This window comes from Microcaecilia unicolor, chromosome 1 (genome assembly GCF_901765095.1).
Source record: "Microcaecilia unicolor chromosome 1, aMicUni1.1, whole genome shotgun sequence".
Lineage (NCBI taxonomy): Eukaryota > Metazoa > Chordata > Amphibia > Gymnophiona > Siphonopidae > Microcaecilia > Microcaecilia unicolor.
Window position 1 is genome coordinate 730,979,274 of NC_044031.1, and position 17,292 is coordinate 730,996,565.

Sequence of the window (17,292 nt, forward strand, 5' to 3'; positions counted from 1 at the left end):
CAAGTGCTCCACAAGTAGCAATGCAAATACAAACAGTAATTCACACACAGCAACACTACAAACTGCATGCACAGCTGTGTTATCTGCAGGATATCTTTAGGGAAACCCCACTTCTGGTACCATTTGGCATGAGCCGCAAAGCAGCCGCCTATGCTGTGAGCTCTGCATGCAACTAACCCACTGCTCCTGTGGCCGGTGAGATCACTATACAGCCTCTACTACAAGCTCTTTGACACTGGCCCACAGTCTATCCTGCCTACCCAACCGGGTCACTAGGCAGACTACTGCAAGCTCTTCATTGTTAGCTTGCAATCTATACTGCTAGCCAAGGCTTCTATAATTCTTTTGCTTTCCCAAAGATACATGCAGACAACACTCAGACACTCAGCATAGGTAAATAGAATCACTTAGCTTTTATTTGCATACAGGTTTGGTGTAAGCTCAGTTGCCAGGAACCAAGGATACAGCATACAGGAACAGCAAAACTCCAAATTCCTTCCTGTCTTGTCTTCAAAGCTCTGCACGGTTTGCAGTGAGATTTCACATTTAAAAAAAGTCATCCAGCCCCACAAAGAGATGCTAAAGTGCTACAAAGTAAAAAGGCAGAAAGCCAGAAAAAAAAAAAAGGAGCTGAGGAGCCAAAAAGAACTGAAGGATATACCCTCCGTTCTGACAAGTCAGGTTAGCTGAGAAATTGAGAATCTGTACAATATGGGGAGGTCAGCACCTGTTAGCCTAACCCCATTGAGAAAATAAAATGTTGCTTACTGTACTTTACATGTACTTGTTATACCACTTTAACTGTCTCGCAAAATAAAGCGGTGTACAGAGTAAGAGGAGAAGGAGAGAAAAGAACTACAATTTGGGATATGAAAATTCACATAAATACCAAGAGTATCATGCTCAACGGTTCAACAGTAGAAGACAAGAAGAGGGAGAAGCAAGAGAGTGGTTAGGAAGGGGAAGAAGAAGTGCAAATACGGACAACTCCTAACCTCCTATACATCGAAAGCCTGCTGAACAACCATGTCTTGATGGCTGTCTTAAAATGCATGAGTGACAATTTACTCCAGATTTTGCGAGGTAAGCTGTTCCAAAGGGAGGGAACAATGAAGAAAAAAGCACAGTGTCTGGTATGTTCGTGTTGTACCGTTTTGGGTCCGGTGTAGAGAGTTGCACGGGGACAGAAATCTTACCCATCCCCGCCCGTCCCTGCTGGAATCTTACCCGTCCCCACCCGTCCCCGCTGGAATCTTACCCATCCCCACCCATCCCCGCAAAATTTTAACCCATCCCAACCCGTCCCCACCCGTCCCCGTAAGAATTTTAATGGTACATAAAAGAAAATTCCAGTTAGCTCCCTCAGTCTCTCTCTGGATTTGAGCCACAGCACTGTAGGCAAGGAAGGAACGGAAGTTGGAACACTCTGGTGCGCACATGTAAGACTTGTCTCCAATTCACTTGCACTGTGTGCTGAGAGGTCGCCACATGCACGCGCCAGTAGGTCAGGTGACATCTGATTCTCGTGCCTGTGTCAGAACTGAGGTCTGTGCACCAGCCTGGTAGCAAAGAGGATTAATAGTAACATAGTAAGTGACAGCAAATAGACCTGAACGGTCCATCCACTCTGCCAATAGTCACACTCATGATCAAGTCATCATTAAATCAACGAGTGTGATATTGATTATGGTCTTTCCTTCGTGTTTCTGGAACAAAGACCACAGAAGTCTATCTGGCCCTATCCTTATGTTCCAACTACTGGAGTTGCCGTTGAAGCCCACTCCAGTCTATTCGTCTTCTCATTTGTGGGACACAGACCGTAAAAGTCTGTCCAGCACTGTGCTCATGTTCCAGCCACTGAAGTTGATGTCTAAGCCCTTTCCAGCCCATCCTAAACCAGATTGCCATGTATGAGACACAGACCATACAAGTCTGCCAGGTATCAGCCCTAGTTCATCACAGCCAGAGTTGCCATCTAAGCGTCACTTGACACATCCACACACATGCAGCCATTTAAGGTTAGGTTTTATATAACGTCCATTTTCTAATTAGAGATCCTCTGTGTTCATCCCACGCCTTTTTGAATTCCGTCATCATTTGTGACTCTACCATCTCCTTAATGGAAGACTTTCCACATTTGTGCTGTTAAAGCAAAGAAGAAGAAGAGGAGGAGGAGGAGAAGACAGCACTCAAAGAAATTGGTATTCGGTAGATGAGAGGCTGGTGCAGGTGCAGCTTACACTTCTACGAGAAGACCGCAGAACTGCTTCCATCCCCGCGGGAACCCCGCAGGAACTGCCTCCGTCCCCACGGGAACCCCGCAGAGCTGCTTCCATCCCCGTGGGAACCCCGCAGGAACTGCCTCCGTCCCCGCGGGAATCCCGCGGGTTCCGCGGGAATCCCGCGAACCCCGTTCCCGTGCAACTCTCTAGTCCGGTGTGGACCATTCAGTGGTTGTTGATAGAGAGTAGTGTGCAGGCAGGGTTATAGGGGATAGTAAGATTGGATAAATAGTGGAGCTCCAAGCTGAAAAGCCTTATATGCTAATAAGAGAACTTTATATTGTATCCCAAATGGGATAGGTAACCAATGATGATCTTTCAATAAGGAAGAAAGTTGGTCTGTTTTATGAGCACAGCAGAGGAGCTGAATGGCTGTGGTTTGGAGCATCTGAAGTTTCTTTAGTGGGAAACCAGAGTAAATGATGTTACAATCAAGCAGTAATAAACCTGTTATTTAAAAAAAAATTAAAAATTAAGACAGAAATAAAAATCAATTACGAGTGAAACTCTTTTGTAAAGAGAGTCATGAGCTAAGAATGGTCCCAGCTTGGCCTTCTAGTCAAAACAGAGAATCAAGACAATATGGCTTGATAGAAAGGGGGGGGGGGGAGAGTTAATATTCTGCCACCTAACCCTAGTGGGAAAACAAAACTGTCTAGTCAAACCAAGAAGATCAAATGTATTAAAATTACTCAATATTAAGTGGTCGTGTGATCATCCCTTATTATGAGGGTTAATACCCAGCTATTTGAATCATTTCGGTGTACCTGTCTGGAGACTGACGAAACTGAGAAAATGGAGCACTTATCATAAGAACACGTATTACTGAAATATTAGAGAAAAGAATCTTCAGTTTTTGGTACTGTTGATTTGACAGCCTCATAAAGCTAACGTGAATATCAGTAAAGAAAGAAAATGTATGATGCTATATTGTATTGCAAAATAAAAGAAAAGATGGAACATTAATTTATTTTGCTGCATTTATATCCCACATTTTCCCACCTATTTGCAGGCTCAATGTAGCAAAAAGAAAAAAAAAACCACAAACACAGTCAATCTAGCTAAAATTTGAAATGACATTAAAATCCTCCTCTTTTTTTTTTACTTGTTTAATAGCAGTAGAGATATTAGACCTTAAAACTTCTGAACACACTTTCTCCCATTTACCTTTGATTATTACGTATTCAAAGTAAAATTGGTGCACTGCGAAGCCCCACGTAAGCATTATGCTTTGCCTTATAAAGTGTGAATACAGTGTGAACAATTTACACAGGTATTCTGAAAGAGATTTTTAAAACCAGAAGCCAAGATCTGACATAAAAGGTGCAAATATTTTATCCCCAAAACATTTTAAAACAAACAAAATGTATTTTACATTATTTGAAGGTAAAAAAGATGAAGAGAAATGAAGTGAAAAGCAAACACACCGATATTAAGAAAAAGACACTTGACATTCTACAGAATTTCTCATGTCCTTACCCTTTTTTTTTTCTTACCAGTTCACACTCAGTCATAACATTAAACAAAAGATCTTTCATACATTATAGTCGCCCCTTTTTCACATACATAAATTGAAGTCTAAGATATACCAATTCACAGTAACATCAAACACAAATGCTGCAGAGTATAGATGGGTACAGCACTTCTCTACTTGATTGTACATGGAGATAATTTACTGAGTGACAGCTTTAATCCATTCAAAATTTGTAAAAACAAAAACACCACAGCTGCTCTATTACGCTTAAAATTAATCTAAACGTTAGTTTTGGAGAGAGCTTTCTCAGTAGCACAAACATAACTTCAAAAAAGAGAGAGAAAAGTCAGAGAAAACAAGTAATTTCTTACCAAGTCTTCTTCCTCATCTTCTTCTTCTTCTTCATCCTCATAAAAGTCCACTTCATCCAGATTCATGTTAGATTCCAGAAAGTCTGTCTCATCATCTCGTGCACCGACAAAAAACTTGGGAGCAGAGCTGTCGCCCTCACTGGGGGGAGTCAGGGATGACATCACAGCCGAGGAGGCCTACCATCCCGCTCCAAAATCATCACTTAGAAACAACAGTGATGGGGAAAGAAAACTGGTTTTAAGCCCTCTGGTGAGGAAGATGAGTAGGATCAGCTGTAGGTGAGTGAGGTTGGTGCAAAGCGTATACTTTGTTAAGTGTGGGGGAGGGCGGAGATTAACCTGCATGTGTAAGCGTGCCAACACGGTCTGAGAGCGAAAACGTGCAATTATGGCAAAGCTGCCAGGAGCCAGAGGCTTTGGGTTTGAAAAGGCTAAAATTATAGAAGCAGGTAGCATTTGAGGACACCAGAAGGGTCTTGCAGGAGTTCTAAAAGCACCAAAGAAATTTTTATCACATCCATCAGGAACAGCTGAAGAAAGAAAAAGAGATTGAAAAGATTATATTACTTTCAGGTATAGGAAGAAAAGCAGAGTTCTGTAGCAAAACATCTGAAAAGCGCTCTCTATATTATTGGACTGCAGCTTATTATACTACATTCCAACCCTCACTTCCATCACCAAGCCCTTAATGACTTTGCTTCAGGGTACTGCTGCCTTGTCAAACTGCTGATACTACTTTAGTGCCAATGGTAACTAATATTTACATTTAAGAAGTGTGTCAAAGCATAATATTTCAATCTAGCTTTTCTAGATGCCTAATCAGTACTGAAGGGGATAGGCACTGCATCTTTTTTTTTTTTTTATACATGCGTCACGGTCTATTATTCAAGTAGCATTGTAAACTGCGCTACCTCATGTTATAAAAAGGACAGCACATCAAATTTTATAAATAAACACATTTTCAAATACACGGGGCTCCTTTTACAAAGCTGCGCTACTAATTAGGGCATGTTGAATGCGATGAAGCCCATGGGCCTAAAATGGGCTTCTTCGTATTCAGCGCATGCTAATCGGTAACGCCGCTTTGTAAAAGAAGTCCACTGAATTTAAAGCCACATTCTACAGTGACCATTAAACTATGTCTTATTGGTAGACTGCAAAACTTTACAATCCAAGCATTCTATTTTCCAAATCGCACCAGAACAACAAGGGATATGAAAAGCTATTCTTTTTTAACACTACTCAACATATATCTGTGTGCATTATCTGGCTAGTGGGGCTAGTGTAATCTTAGTACCAACCACTAAGGTGCACATTTAATCAATCTATATTAAGACTAAATACTATAAAATTTTACCGCATAAAAATGGAATACAAGTGACGTAGTTGCATTCCCAGAATGTGAACACAAAATCATATATTTATTTATTTGCTACATTTGTATCCCACATTTTCTCACCTATTTGTAGGCTCAACGTGGCTTACATGGTAAGATCAAGTTCATGTGGCACAGCCACATTAGGGAATCATACAACGGAAGAGTTGTGTTATGTGCATTTCGTACTTTAGTTTTGTTGTGTTGCAGAGATCAGGCATTTATGTTGGGATTGGTAGGGTATGCCTTTTTAAACAGGTTAGTTTTTTCCGAACGTTTAAGTGGTCGTACGTAGTCTTCATATATAATGTTCAAAACTTGATTTTGATACAACACTTATTATTCAGCTAAAAAGAATTGGACAATGATAAATACCATAGCCTGGAACTTCAAAATATAGAATTTCTCAATGCTATGACAGACTTACAGCATTTCCCAACATCACGTTGTGGAAATGGAAAACATCTTTTCTCCCTTGAAGGTAAACTTCCCTTTTGCTCAACTTTTCAACCGTCAGGTCTCCCTTTCCTTCTCCAAGGCCATGAGAAATACTTCAACATATGTTGGCTTTAGTAAAATGGCTCAATCAGTACTATTATGTATACAAGAGGTGTTAAGAGTATCCTGCTTTCATACTACAAACAGGTGGGGCCTTGGGACAATCATCAGTGCTCATTTCCAAAACAAGCAGTTTGATTCCAAAACTGGTTGAGTTTGAGCTAATGAAGGTAAACACACATATATGGACACTTTCAAACACAAATGCTGCTTTCCACCTAAGTCATGCACACAAAATATCAGTCGCTAACTACATGAACCAGTTTTAACATTAGGTATTTAAAAATAAATTTTCAAATAAAACAACAACATGATTGGTTTCCATTTGAATATTTGGGCAAAGTACACATACCAAAGACTTGCAACTATACAGACTGTATGCAGATGCTGCCTTTTTTGTTATATGGTAGCAGTTTCAAGATAAAACAACTAGTACAGTCATCCAAAGAAAAAACATGGACTACCCAATTGGGATATTCCAATGACTAAATGGATGGTGGTAAGAGCGTGTTAAAATCACATTAGCATGGGATAGGAAATCTTGCCTCAAATTTGTATCCAAGGCAAAGGATGAAGTGACATGCCGAAGGTTACAAACAGCCATCAGTGGCATTTGAACCTCGATTCCCCTGGCTCTCAGTCTGCTGCACTAGGCTACTCCTCCACGAGCAAATTATCCAACAACTTTATACTGAATACATTTGCATTTAGAAAGAGCAAACAAACAGTAAAGTAAATCACAACAAAATTTGATCAAGTGATTCGACAGACATAAAAATAAATAAATAAATAACTGGGTTGTAACCGTGTCTCATCATACAGTTCAAGGAACCAGCTAGCTCTTCGCATCAGCACCCGAACCAGGTACATAGAAAAAGTTTTATTTCTTTACTGAGCTGGGCAGAGGCCGGGGCCAGACTTACTCTGGTAGGCTGTACGGTTTTAAGCTACACTTTTTATCTTCTTTATCTGTCCAGGCGCAAATAAACTTCACTTTCACTCCAAAGAAATACTCCAGTCCAGGTTTTATGAAACAAACTTTACTTAATGCTGCAACAGGCAGTTATCCAAACTCTATATTCTCTGGTAACAGTTTACTCAGCATCAAACAGTTCAATTTGTATCCAAACCGGGTAACCTGTTCAAAAAAGGGTGAAGTGCCAGTTCGACTTTTGGTGTAATTTGATAGTCCATTTATAAATCCTAAAGTACTTACCTCCAGTCTAATACTCATCCTTTTGGGCAGAATAATTCAAGGCTGTGTTTGCAGAGCTTTTGCAGAAAGTGGTCCTGCTGGACTTTATCCAGCTGCTGGACCCACTTAGGACCAGGCCTCCCTGACTGTCCTCTCTCCAAAGGGGCACTTCTTTAAGCTGCTGCCTCTGGTACCGAACAGGCTCTTTCCTGTTCTGTTCCCGGGCTGGGTTGACCCTTTTACCCCCCCTGGAGCACTCCTCACACATCCACAGTTAACGCTTTTGTTGACAAAAACCATCTCTTTATTCAGCCTTAGGTTATTGAGCCTAACCAGGACACCCCCTCTCCACACAGGTCCTGGCAGGGATGAAGGCAACCAAAGACCTTTTATTAACTCTATATGATATCTCCTATCCATCTAATTTCCCACAGCAATTCCCCATACACACTTCCCTTTCCAACCCACTTCCTCTCCCCAGTACTCTGAAGGAGGGGTCTCTCATCAGGTTAGTAATCCCCAATATAACGGGATTACAGATGAATCTCTTCATGAAGGCAGTTAATAAATCTCAGTAAATACAGTCTGGAGTTCCCAAACCAACTAGCATGAAACGGTAACTAAAACACCACACTCCTAAATCACAACAAAGAATAAACATCTACCTCACCGTCACAAGGTCAGAGACAGAAACAATCTCCCCATAAGGTATTCCCACAATTTGTCTTTACAATTGAATGCAATTCCAAGTAATTATAATCCCTGCATATACAAACATCCAAATTTCTTCTGCTAAGGAACATTCTATTTTCAACTGCCTATCGAGTAAATGGGTGAAAGTATACTGAAACAAAGTGATGTCCTTAAAAATAGATGCTCATTCTTAAGATCAGTTACCATATAAGGAGCTTCAAATGGCTGTGCTAAAACGGACCAAGTATGTATATTTGCACAGACACATTTTCTTTACCTTTGCTTTTTTTTTTGTTTTTAGTTTTTTAAAATGATAATTAAAAAAAAAAAAAAAAAAGTTTGGTTTTCCCTGGTGGATTTCTATGCTCACTGACCGATTTTCCTCCTGCTAGCATCTATCGAAATAAAAGCTTGCCAACAGACTAAAACAGGGAAACCGCTCTGAAACTCCAAATAGCCCCCACCCTCAAAAAAATCCACTTCGCTACTCTACGGCCTGGAAGTGCCCAGCAAAATCAATACCTCCCACCCACTGAATCTCAAGTCCATGTAGGTCTTTATGTTGAAATCATTTTTATTGAGAAACAGACTAATACATAACAAACAAAACTAATAATTTTGCACTTCTTCACTACATATCAAAATATCAACAGATCAAACAGCATCTCTACATTCCAATGAAAACCGCTCCCCCCCCCCCCTCTACTTTCAACTCCGTCCCCTTCTCTTACCCCACCTTTCTCAACCCCTATGGAAATTCTTAATTACGTGGTCAGTATCTCTTTGCAACCACATCCATTAAAACATAATGAAACCATGTCACAATAAACCCACAAACAATATCCCCAACCCCCCCCCTTCCACCCTCCCAATTACATCACAAACTCTGAACAACTTTTTAATAAGCATCAAATTTCTCCCATATCAATGTCCATGTAGTGATTTATATGGTACGCACTAAACCAGCACAAACATATAATGCCACAAAGAAAATATGAAATCAATTTACATGTATTGTAGTAAACAGTTTTACAAGTTGCACTGGTACTGAAGAAAACTGGAACTCTAGTAGGCTGGGATACTTACTAAAGAGCCAATAAAAGGCCACTTTAGCAAATGTTTACGCTGGTTTTCAGTATCATCTTTACGCTGATGACTCCCAGATCTACCTCTCCACACCAGAAATCTCAGCAGGAATCAAGGTCAAAGTATCAGCCTGCCTGTCTGACACTGCTGCCTGGATGTCTCAGCGCCATCTGAAACTAAACATGACCAAGACTGAGCTTCTCAACTTTCCCCCCTAAACCAACCTCTCCTCCTCCCCCATTCTCTATTTCTGTGGAAAACACTCTCATCCTTCCTGTCTCATCAGCTCATAACCTTGGGGTCATCTTCGACTCCTCCCTCTCCTTCCCTGCACATATTCAGCAGACTGCTAAAACCTGTTGTTTCTTTCTCTATAATATCACCACAATTCGCCCTTTCCTTTCTGAGCACATTACCAGAACCCTCATCCACACTCGTCACCTCTCGCTTAGACTATTGCAACTTGCTTCTTACAGGTCTCCCACTTAGCCATCTCTCTCCTCTTCAATCTGTTCAAAATTCTGCTGCACGACTAATATTCCGCCAGTGTCGTTAATATTAGCCCTCTCCTCAAGTCACTTCACTGGCTTCCTATCCGTTTCCGCATACAGTTCAAACTCCTCTTATTGACCTATAAGTTCACTCTGCAGCTCCTCAGTACCTTTCCACTCTCAACTCTCCCTACATTCCTCCCCGGGAACTCCGTTCACTGGGTAAATCTCTCTTATCTGCACCCTTCTCCTCCACTGCTAACTCCAGACTCCGTTCCTTTTATCTTGCTGCACCATATGCCTGGAATAAACTTCCTGAGCCGGTATGCCAAGCTCCATCTCTGGCCATCTTCAAATCTAAGCTAAAAGCCCACCTTTTTGATGCTGCTTTTAACTGCTAACCCTTATTCACTTTGTTCAGAACCCTTGTTTTATCATCCACACTTAAATATTCCCTTATCTCTTGTTTGTTCTGTCTGTCTGTCTGTCCTAATTAGATTGTAAGCTCTGTCGAGCAGGGACTGTCTCTTCATGTTCAAGTGTACAGCGCTGCGTACGTCTAGTAGCGCTTTAGAAATGATAAGTAGTAGTAGTGTGGGCATCACAACCTATAAAGAACCAAGTATCATGAATTTATCAGGGAATAATGAGGGCTTCCAGGCACTTTCCCCACTGAGGAATGGGCTGACTAGAAATTCTTTCCATATATCATATACACTCGACAATAAGCTGAGATTTTTGGGCCCAAAAAAAAAGCCCCAAAATTACTCTCTCGGTTTAATAGTTGAGTCGACACAATATTCTGTCCTTCTCCCCTCTCCCCACGGTGACCGTCATATCTCCTTACTAGTAAGACTGGACACCAACGCCTACACAGGAGTAACTCCAAGCAGGGCCGGTCCATATGTGCCCATAACCACAGGGGGACGGGAAGGAAGAGAAAAGTGTCAGTCACTGCGGGAGGGAAGGATGTAGGAGAGGGAGAGACGCCGGTCACCATGGGGGAGGAACACTTGAATATAAACCCTCTGCATACATTCAAGTTAACATTTTTCCCACTTTTTTAAGGGTAAAAATATAATCTCAGCATATATTCAGATGGGTTTATATTTGAGTACATACAGTAAGTTATCAGATAACTGTGGCCAATACAAACCTGATCTGGATTTCAGGGAGCAAACTAGAAGTAAAAGCGTCGGTATCTCTGTGCCACAGAGCTAGCTCGTTCCATAGTTCTCTGTGGCAGCTAGATTGTACACTCTATGATAGAATTAAGCTTCCCTCAGATTCTATACATGGTGCCCAAAGTAAGGTGTGGCATATCAAAAAGATCAACTGACATCGGATTCCAAGATGGCGCTTTGATCACACACACCTGAGTAAGCTCCCTGGGGACGCTGTGAATTGTTGCCTTTTGCGGGTCCCTCGTCTCGTCGTTCGCGATGGGAAAACAGAGGGGGAAGGTAAGGGAGCTTCCCTCGGCTCCTGGGTCCTTGCCAGCATTGAAGCAATCGACTTTACAGTTCCCCAGGACACCACCGGGACCTCTATGCATGTCGACTCCCTCTGCAACTGTTGACGCGCCGACGTCGATAGGAAGCGGAGACGGGGTTTCTCTGAGCCCCGGAGACTGCAGGGATCCACCACAGCCAGGAAGTGAATTATTCACTACAGCCCGGCCAGTATCCGATACCGAAGGGGTAAATTCGGAGCTGACAGAGGGGAGGCCAGCGGCGAATTTGAGTGGGACCTCGGACCCTGTGTTTTCGGCCGAATTGGCCTTAAAGGTACTGTTGCAAGGTATTGTTAAATAAGCTCTCTCGTACTGAGAACCCACCACACCTCCTCTTACCATCAGGTGGAATAAGCCCCCTATTGTGACACTTGAATCACTGTGGGATATGGTATATAACACCCACTCCTCCATGCAAAGTATGTTAAAAGAAAATACTAACGATATTAAACTCTCTCAGAAGCAGTTTTGATACAGGCACAGGTGACAGCATAGCAGTCCTCTAAAATTGAAAAAGTGGACACCAAAATTCAAGAAATGGGGTCTTTGGAATCCGTTTTGGTCAAGGATAATAACTTTTTGCATAAACGATTGGAATACCTTGAAAACCAGTCTCGGAGACTTAACCTTCGGTTCCTTAATTTCCCCAAGTCTCCTTTAATTCCTCCAATTGAGATGGCGAAAAAAATATATGATTGACATTCTTGGAATGGACAAAGATTCATTGCCTCCCATAACTCGGGCCCATTACATCTGGAATATCAGGGGGACATTGGGAGACCCCCCTAGACGAGAAATGGGTGAAGAAATGAACCTTACTTCCTTCCTGGAAAGTTCATTGGATGTGATTACCCATAGGACTACAATGTGAGTCACTTTTGTGCTGGAACCGGATCGGAACGCAGTGTTAAGACTTTCCCTGAGGCATTTAGATGAACTGTTTATGGGCTCCAAGGTTAGGATCTTTCCTGATCTTTCCAGGCCGACACAAGCTAGACGCAGGGCCTTTTTGGAACTGCGTCCTAGAGTAGAAGCCTTGAAAGCAAATTTTGTTTTACGTTTTCCTTGTATATGCATTGTATTGCTTGAGGGCAAACAATTTCAATTTGTAGACCCTAAACAGCTTAAAGATTTCCTAGATGCTAGAGTTGAAGTGACTGTTACATGCCCTCCTACATAGCAGGCTGGAGTCTGAACTTAGAGGTAGCAATTGTGTAATAATAATCTAATATTTTTGTCTTTTTCCTTTTCTTGGAATCCCTTTTTCTTTTTATAGTGGACTGAAAATAGTTCTCATTGTTCCCTCATATTTTCATGTAAAGTGATTTTCTTGTTATTTGAATGTGAATTGCATAATCACATTGTTGTGTGAATTGTTAAATGATTAATAAAGAAAATTAAAAAAAAAAAAAGATCAATTGACCTTAACAAGCATTAACTGGAGCCAATTAGTAGTTGCACACAGAAATGTCTTGCGCCCTACTCTATAACCCCCGTGCCTAATATCCATCACACTCCACTCCAAAGTGGGAGTGGCCATAGGAAGGGGTTGGGCAGAGCAGGGGTGTGTCTGGAAATTAGGCGCAGGGTTACAGAATACTATCATTACTGTGGCTAACAGCTGGGACTTCAGCGCCAACATTTGCGTCAGCCTTTGGTTGCTATAATTGCTGGTAAAGTTAGGTGCGAGAATGTGGACTTAAGTTAGTATTCTATAAAGGCTGTTCCATGCAGAACTGCCGTTACAGAATTTGCGCTTTGGACGACCTTTACTGAATTCCTCCCCTTATGGCTAAAACTGCTGTGTTCTGAAGATTTGCTTTAAGTCAGCTGAGCAAAATATGACATTAGCTGAAAGAGCACATCACAAATAAGACACAGCTTCTCCCTGGCAGGCTGTCCCCTGTGCTTCCTGTTGCTGTGCCATGCCGCTGGATCCTGGGCTGCTCTCTGTCAAAGGATGGGAGTTTAGCCTCCGTGCATGGCTTTTCAACAGTAGCTCACAGTGAGTTATATGCACGACTGCTGCACGACTAATATTCCGCCAGTGTTGTTATGCTCATATTAGCCCTCTCCTCAAGTCACTTCACTGGCTTCCTATCCGTTTTCACATACAGTTCAAACTCCTCTTATTGACCTATAATTGCATTCACTCTGCAGCTCCTCAGTACCTCTCCACTCTCATCTCTCCCTACATTCCTCCCCGGGAACTCCGTTCACTGGGTAAATCTCTCTTATCTGCACCCTTCTCCTCCACTGCTAACTCCAGACTCCGTTCCTTTTATCTTGCTGCACCATGCCTGGAAGACTTCCTGAGCCGGTACGTCAAGCTCCATCTCTGGCCGTCTTCAAATCTAGGCTAAAAGCCCACCTTTTTGATGCTGCTTTTAACTCCTAACCCTTATTCACTTGTTCAGAACCCTTATTTTATCTTCCTCACCTTAATATTCCCTTATCTCTTGTTTGTCCTAATTAGATTGTAAGCTCTGTTGAGCAGGGACTGTCTCTTCATGTTCAAGTGTACAGCGCTGTGTAAGTCTAGTAGCGCTATAGAAATGATAAGTAGTAGTAGTAGTAGGTGGCGTAGGTACTTTCCTGGCCCCAGAGGATTTACAATCTGCCCTGAGGCGATCAGAAGGGAATGGAATATGGAATGCGAGTAAGATGACTGTATGGGAGGAGGAGTGTGAGTAGACTGTCCTCCCCTATTTTGATCCCAAAATCCTTTCTTCCCACCATTCCAATCTGCTCTATACCTTTTTCCCTAAGCTCCACTCCCTTCTATGCCTCCATCCCTATCCCTCTACCCCACTTGCCCAAGATCCCTTTTTGAGATTTGCAATTAACTGAGGAGCTTGCTGTTTGCAGGAATGGCCATGCATGCTCAGAAATATGCACGTCAGGACAGTAGTTCTGTCCCAACACCGTCAACTAACATCATCCACTTGTGTGCCTATCAATCTTGCTATCTAGAAAAAAAATCATCACTTACAGGTGAACAATCTTGCTTAAATTATTTTATTTTTTTTTATTTTTTTTGCCTTCCTGCACTCCTCTCCCTCATTTGCTTCCCTCAGGCACTCTCCCCTCCCTCATTTGCTTCCCTCAGGCACTCTCCCTCCTATCCCTCACCGCCAGCTTCTTCTCTTAGTTCCTGCCTCTCTCCTTCTATGCAGCCCAGGATTATGATGTCTGACCGTTGCAGCAGTATCTCTTCCTAGGAACCAGTTACTGAGTTTGCTGCCTGTGTACTTTGCTTCTTAAGAAAAATATTATGTTCATAGTTCTAAGCTACTTGCCAGCATTCAGGCAACTGCTTTCATCTATTATTGTCACAATCATCATCTACATTTGAGACCACCATACCCTTGACTTCCAACACAGGCCAAGGCCAAATCACTGTCCATGTCGGGTCATTCAATAAACTCTATGGGATCAATATTCAAAGCAATTTAACTGGGCAGGAGAGGCTCCTGGCCGGTTAAATCGCTTGTGTGTGGCTGTCCACTGAATATCAGCACAAACCACTAAAGCCGTAGCCAGCTACTTTGTAGGTGGTGCAGGGGCGCAGTCAGTACTTATGCTGTTGTGTTGACATTCAGCACTTCACTGCCTAAGTTAACTGGACAAATCGGACTGCATAAAACTCAGACCTATCTTTATGTGGAGTGGAGGAGTAGCCTAGTGATTAGTGCAGCGGACTTTGATCCTGAGGAACTGGGTTTGATTCCCACTGCAGCTCCTTGTGACGCACTTAACCCTCCATTGTCCCAGGTGCTGTATATAGTATGTACACCACTTTGATTGTAACCACAGAAATGCAGTATATTGAGTCCCATCCCCTTTCACATTTCCCTTTATCTTCTAAGGCATAGCCAGCCGCACAAACCCGGATATCCGATGCTAGTGAATGAATATCTGAACATAATGCAGACGCTGACTGAACATTTACCCCATGTTGTCACTCATCAAAAGATTCCCCAATGGCTCAAAATTGTCTTGTGGCCAACTCCTAGTTCTGTTATCATTTTAACTCACACCAAACAAATGTTTGTGATTCGCATCATAATAGATACGAGCCCTTTGATTAATAGGGCCTTTTACTAAGCCGCGGTAGCGTTTTTGCCATTCGTCAATTAGCACGCGCTAAATGCTAGAGATGCCCATACATTCCTATGGGCATCTCTAGCATTTAGCGTGCACTAAAAATGCTACCGCGGCTTAGTTAAAAAAAAAACCTTTAGAGAGCAAATTGCACAATATTCTATTTAATAAATCTGGTGTCAGTCACCCAGCAGTGCACAGGAACTGAATAATTATTCAAGTAATTCTAGCTTCTTTTTATCCTTTTCTTCTCTTCCAAAATAAATATATTTCTCCCATTTCCTCTCTACATGCCTTCTCCTTTTACAATAGCATAGCGATGGATAGCTGCATTGGCACAATTTTGAAACTCGTGAGCGCACAAGCTCTATCATTAAGGCTACAGCACTTGCTCATGGTAATGTGGAAAGCAAATGTTATCGGCAGACAATTACAGGCTCCTCTTTACTGTGTCATCACAACTATGCACAATGAAATAAAATAGACTACTGCCCCAATTATAGGCTACCTTCCTTTTCTAGCAGTATAAAAAAAATCAAGAGGGGAATGAAAACAAGTATTAAAGAGAAGACAAAAAAAAAAAAAAAAAAGAGAGAAAGATGGCAACTAACCCAAAGAAATGCAAGACCAGAAAGAGATGAACAAGGTGTATATAGATTTTCAGATCATGTGGGCTAGAAGTTTTTAATAAACAGGGTATCTATAATAACTTATCAACTCTCACTAGATAATACCTTTAAATGGCAAGATACACAGAGGTTTAGCGATTTAAGGACCAAAACAGAAAAAGTTCCCCAGATGTTAAAGCAGCCGTTCCCAAAATACACTTCCCAAGACAGCCAAGAAGTGATAGGTATACTCGTTCTAGCAGGATTAAAACAAACAATCTGTCCACAGCAGAATTCAGTGCTCTAAATATGACCCTTTTTTATTGGGCTAGCTTAATGCATTCCTTGACTAACTTTGGGAAGCTATACCTCTCTCATTAGGATAAAACAAGTGAGCAGATCTGAGGTCTTGTATCTCACCAGCCAGAGAAGGTGCGCTGCTTCACCTCTTAAGCTCCTTGATTCATGTTTTCAATTGCTGTCTTTCCAGTTCACTTCATCTATTGGTACAAGAGGCTTCCATGGTAATAAAAAGTTCCAGAGGGGTAGTCGGATAAGTCTGAGCAGACAAACTGACACAAGAAGCTGGTGGTACTTTACAGACAAGATGTACTGAGCATAAGCTTTTGAGGGAAAAGTGTCTGTTTTGTCAGATACAATGCCTTGTTATCTTTGGTAGAAGAGATCATTGGCCCTTCAAACAGGATGTTCTGAAAGAGACATAGAAAAAAAAGGAGCATGCAAGACAACCAAACAGAGAACTGCATACACAGAAGCTCCTGTGTATACCAGTCATGCATAAGAAGAAACAAAATCAGCAGATCACACAGATAAAGCAGTTAATGTCTCTAAATCTCTTTCCAAACATTCCCCCTTCTCCCACAGACAGCTGGCTCAGCACTGGGATACAGAATATCAGTTTGCTCACAGGAGAAAATAAACCCAGAGAGACCATACGCTGAACTCCCTGGTGGGAGGAGATCAAGCATGTATCACAAGCTCATTTTCTTGGAATATAGTCACCAATAATGTCAGAGTGCCCCTACAAAACTGGGTCCAGGACTGAGAATTTTAATTAAGTATTAATAATTGTTTACATTTTGTTCAATTTCTGATGTTCAGTTCCTATGATAACCACCCCACTGCTCGTCAGTGTGCTACCACATCTGCTCCACAAGGATTACAAATGCCAAATAGGCCAACAAAAGCTGTAACTATTCAAACACAATAAAATGGAGGTGCAGCAACTCGTGAAATCTTATAAAAGGACTAACAAAATGATGCTGGGGGTAGTACATGAGTTTTCAATATTTCATTAGCCTCTTCTTCAGAAAGCAAGCAGCAAAACACAAAAAGACAACTAAAAGGCTTGCTAGATTTTCTGAATCCAAAATAAACTACCATCCATAAAAACATTTTTAACTGGTGGAAAACTGTACGTCAGAAGACCTCTCTTTCTCAAAACCCCCACCCAATCCCATCACGCTGCAACATTAAAAAATTTCTGAAAAATTGTGTCCAAGAATGTAACCAATATGTGAA

At 41.7% G+C, this 17,292-nt stretch overlaps 1 protein-coding gene across 1 annotated transcript in view; it reads right to left on the reverse strand.

Moving 5' to 3' along the window:
- The window catches only part of PPIP5K1 (diphosphoinositol pentakisphosphate kinase 1), a 283,513-nt gene that overhangs the window by 241,415 nt on the left and 24,806 nt on the right, over window positions 1-17,292 (reverse strand). The window contains 1 exon segment of the mRNA XM_030189638.1: window positions 4,128-4,657. Coding sequence (XP_030045498.1) covers window positions 4,128-4,289 — 162 coding nt within the window. The 5' untranslated portion in view covers window positions 4,290-4,657.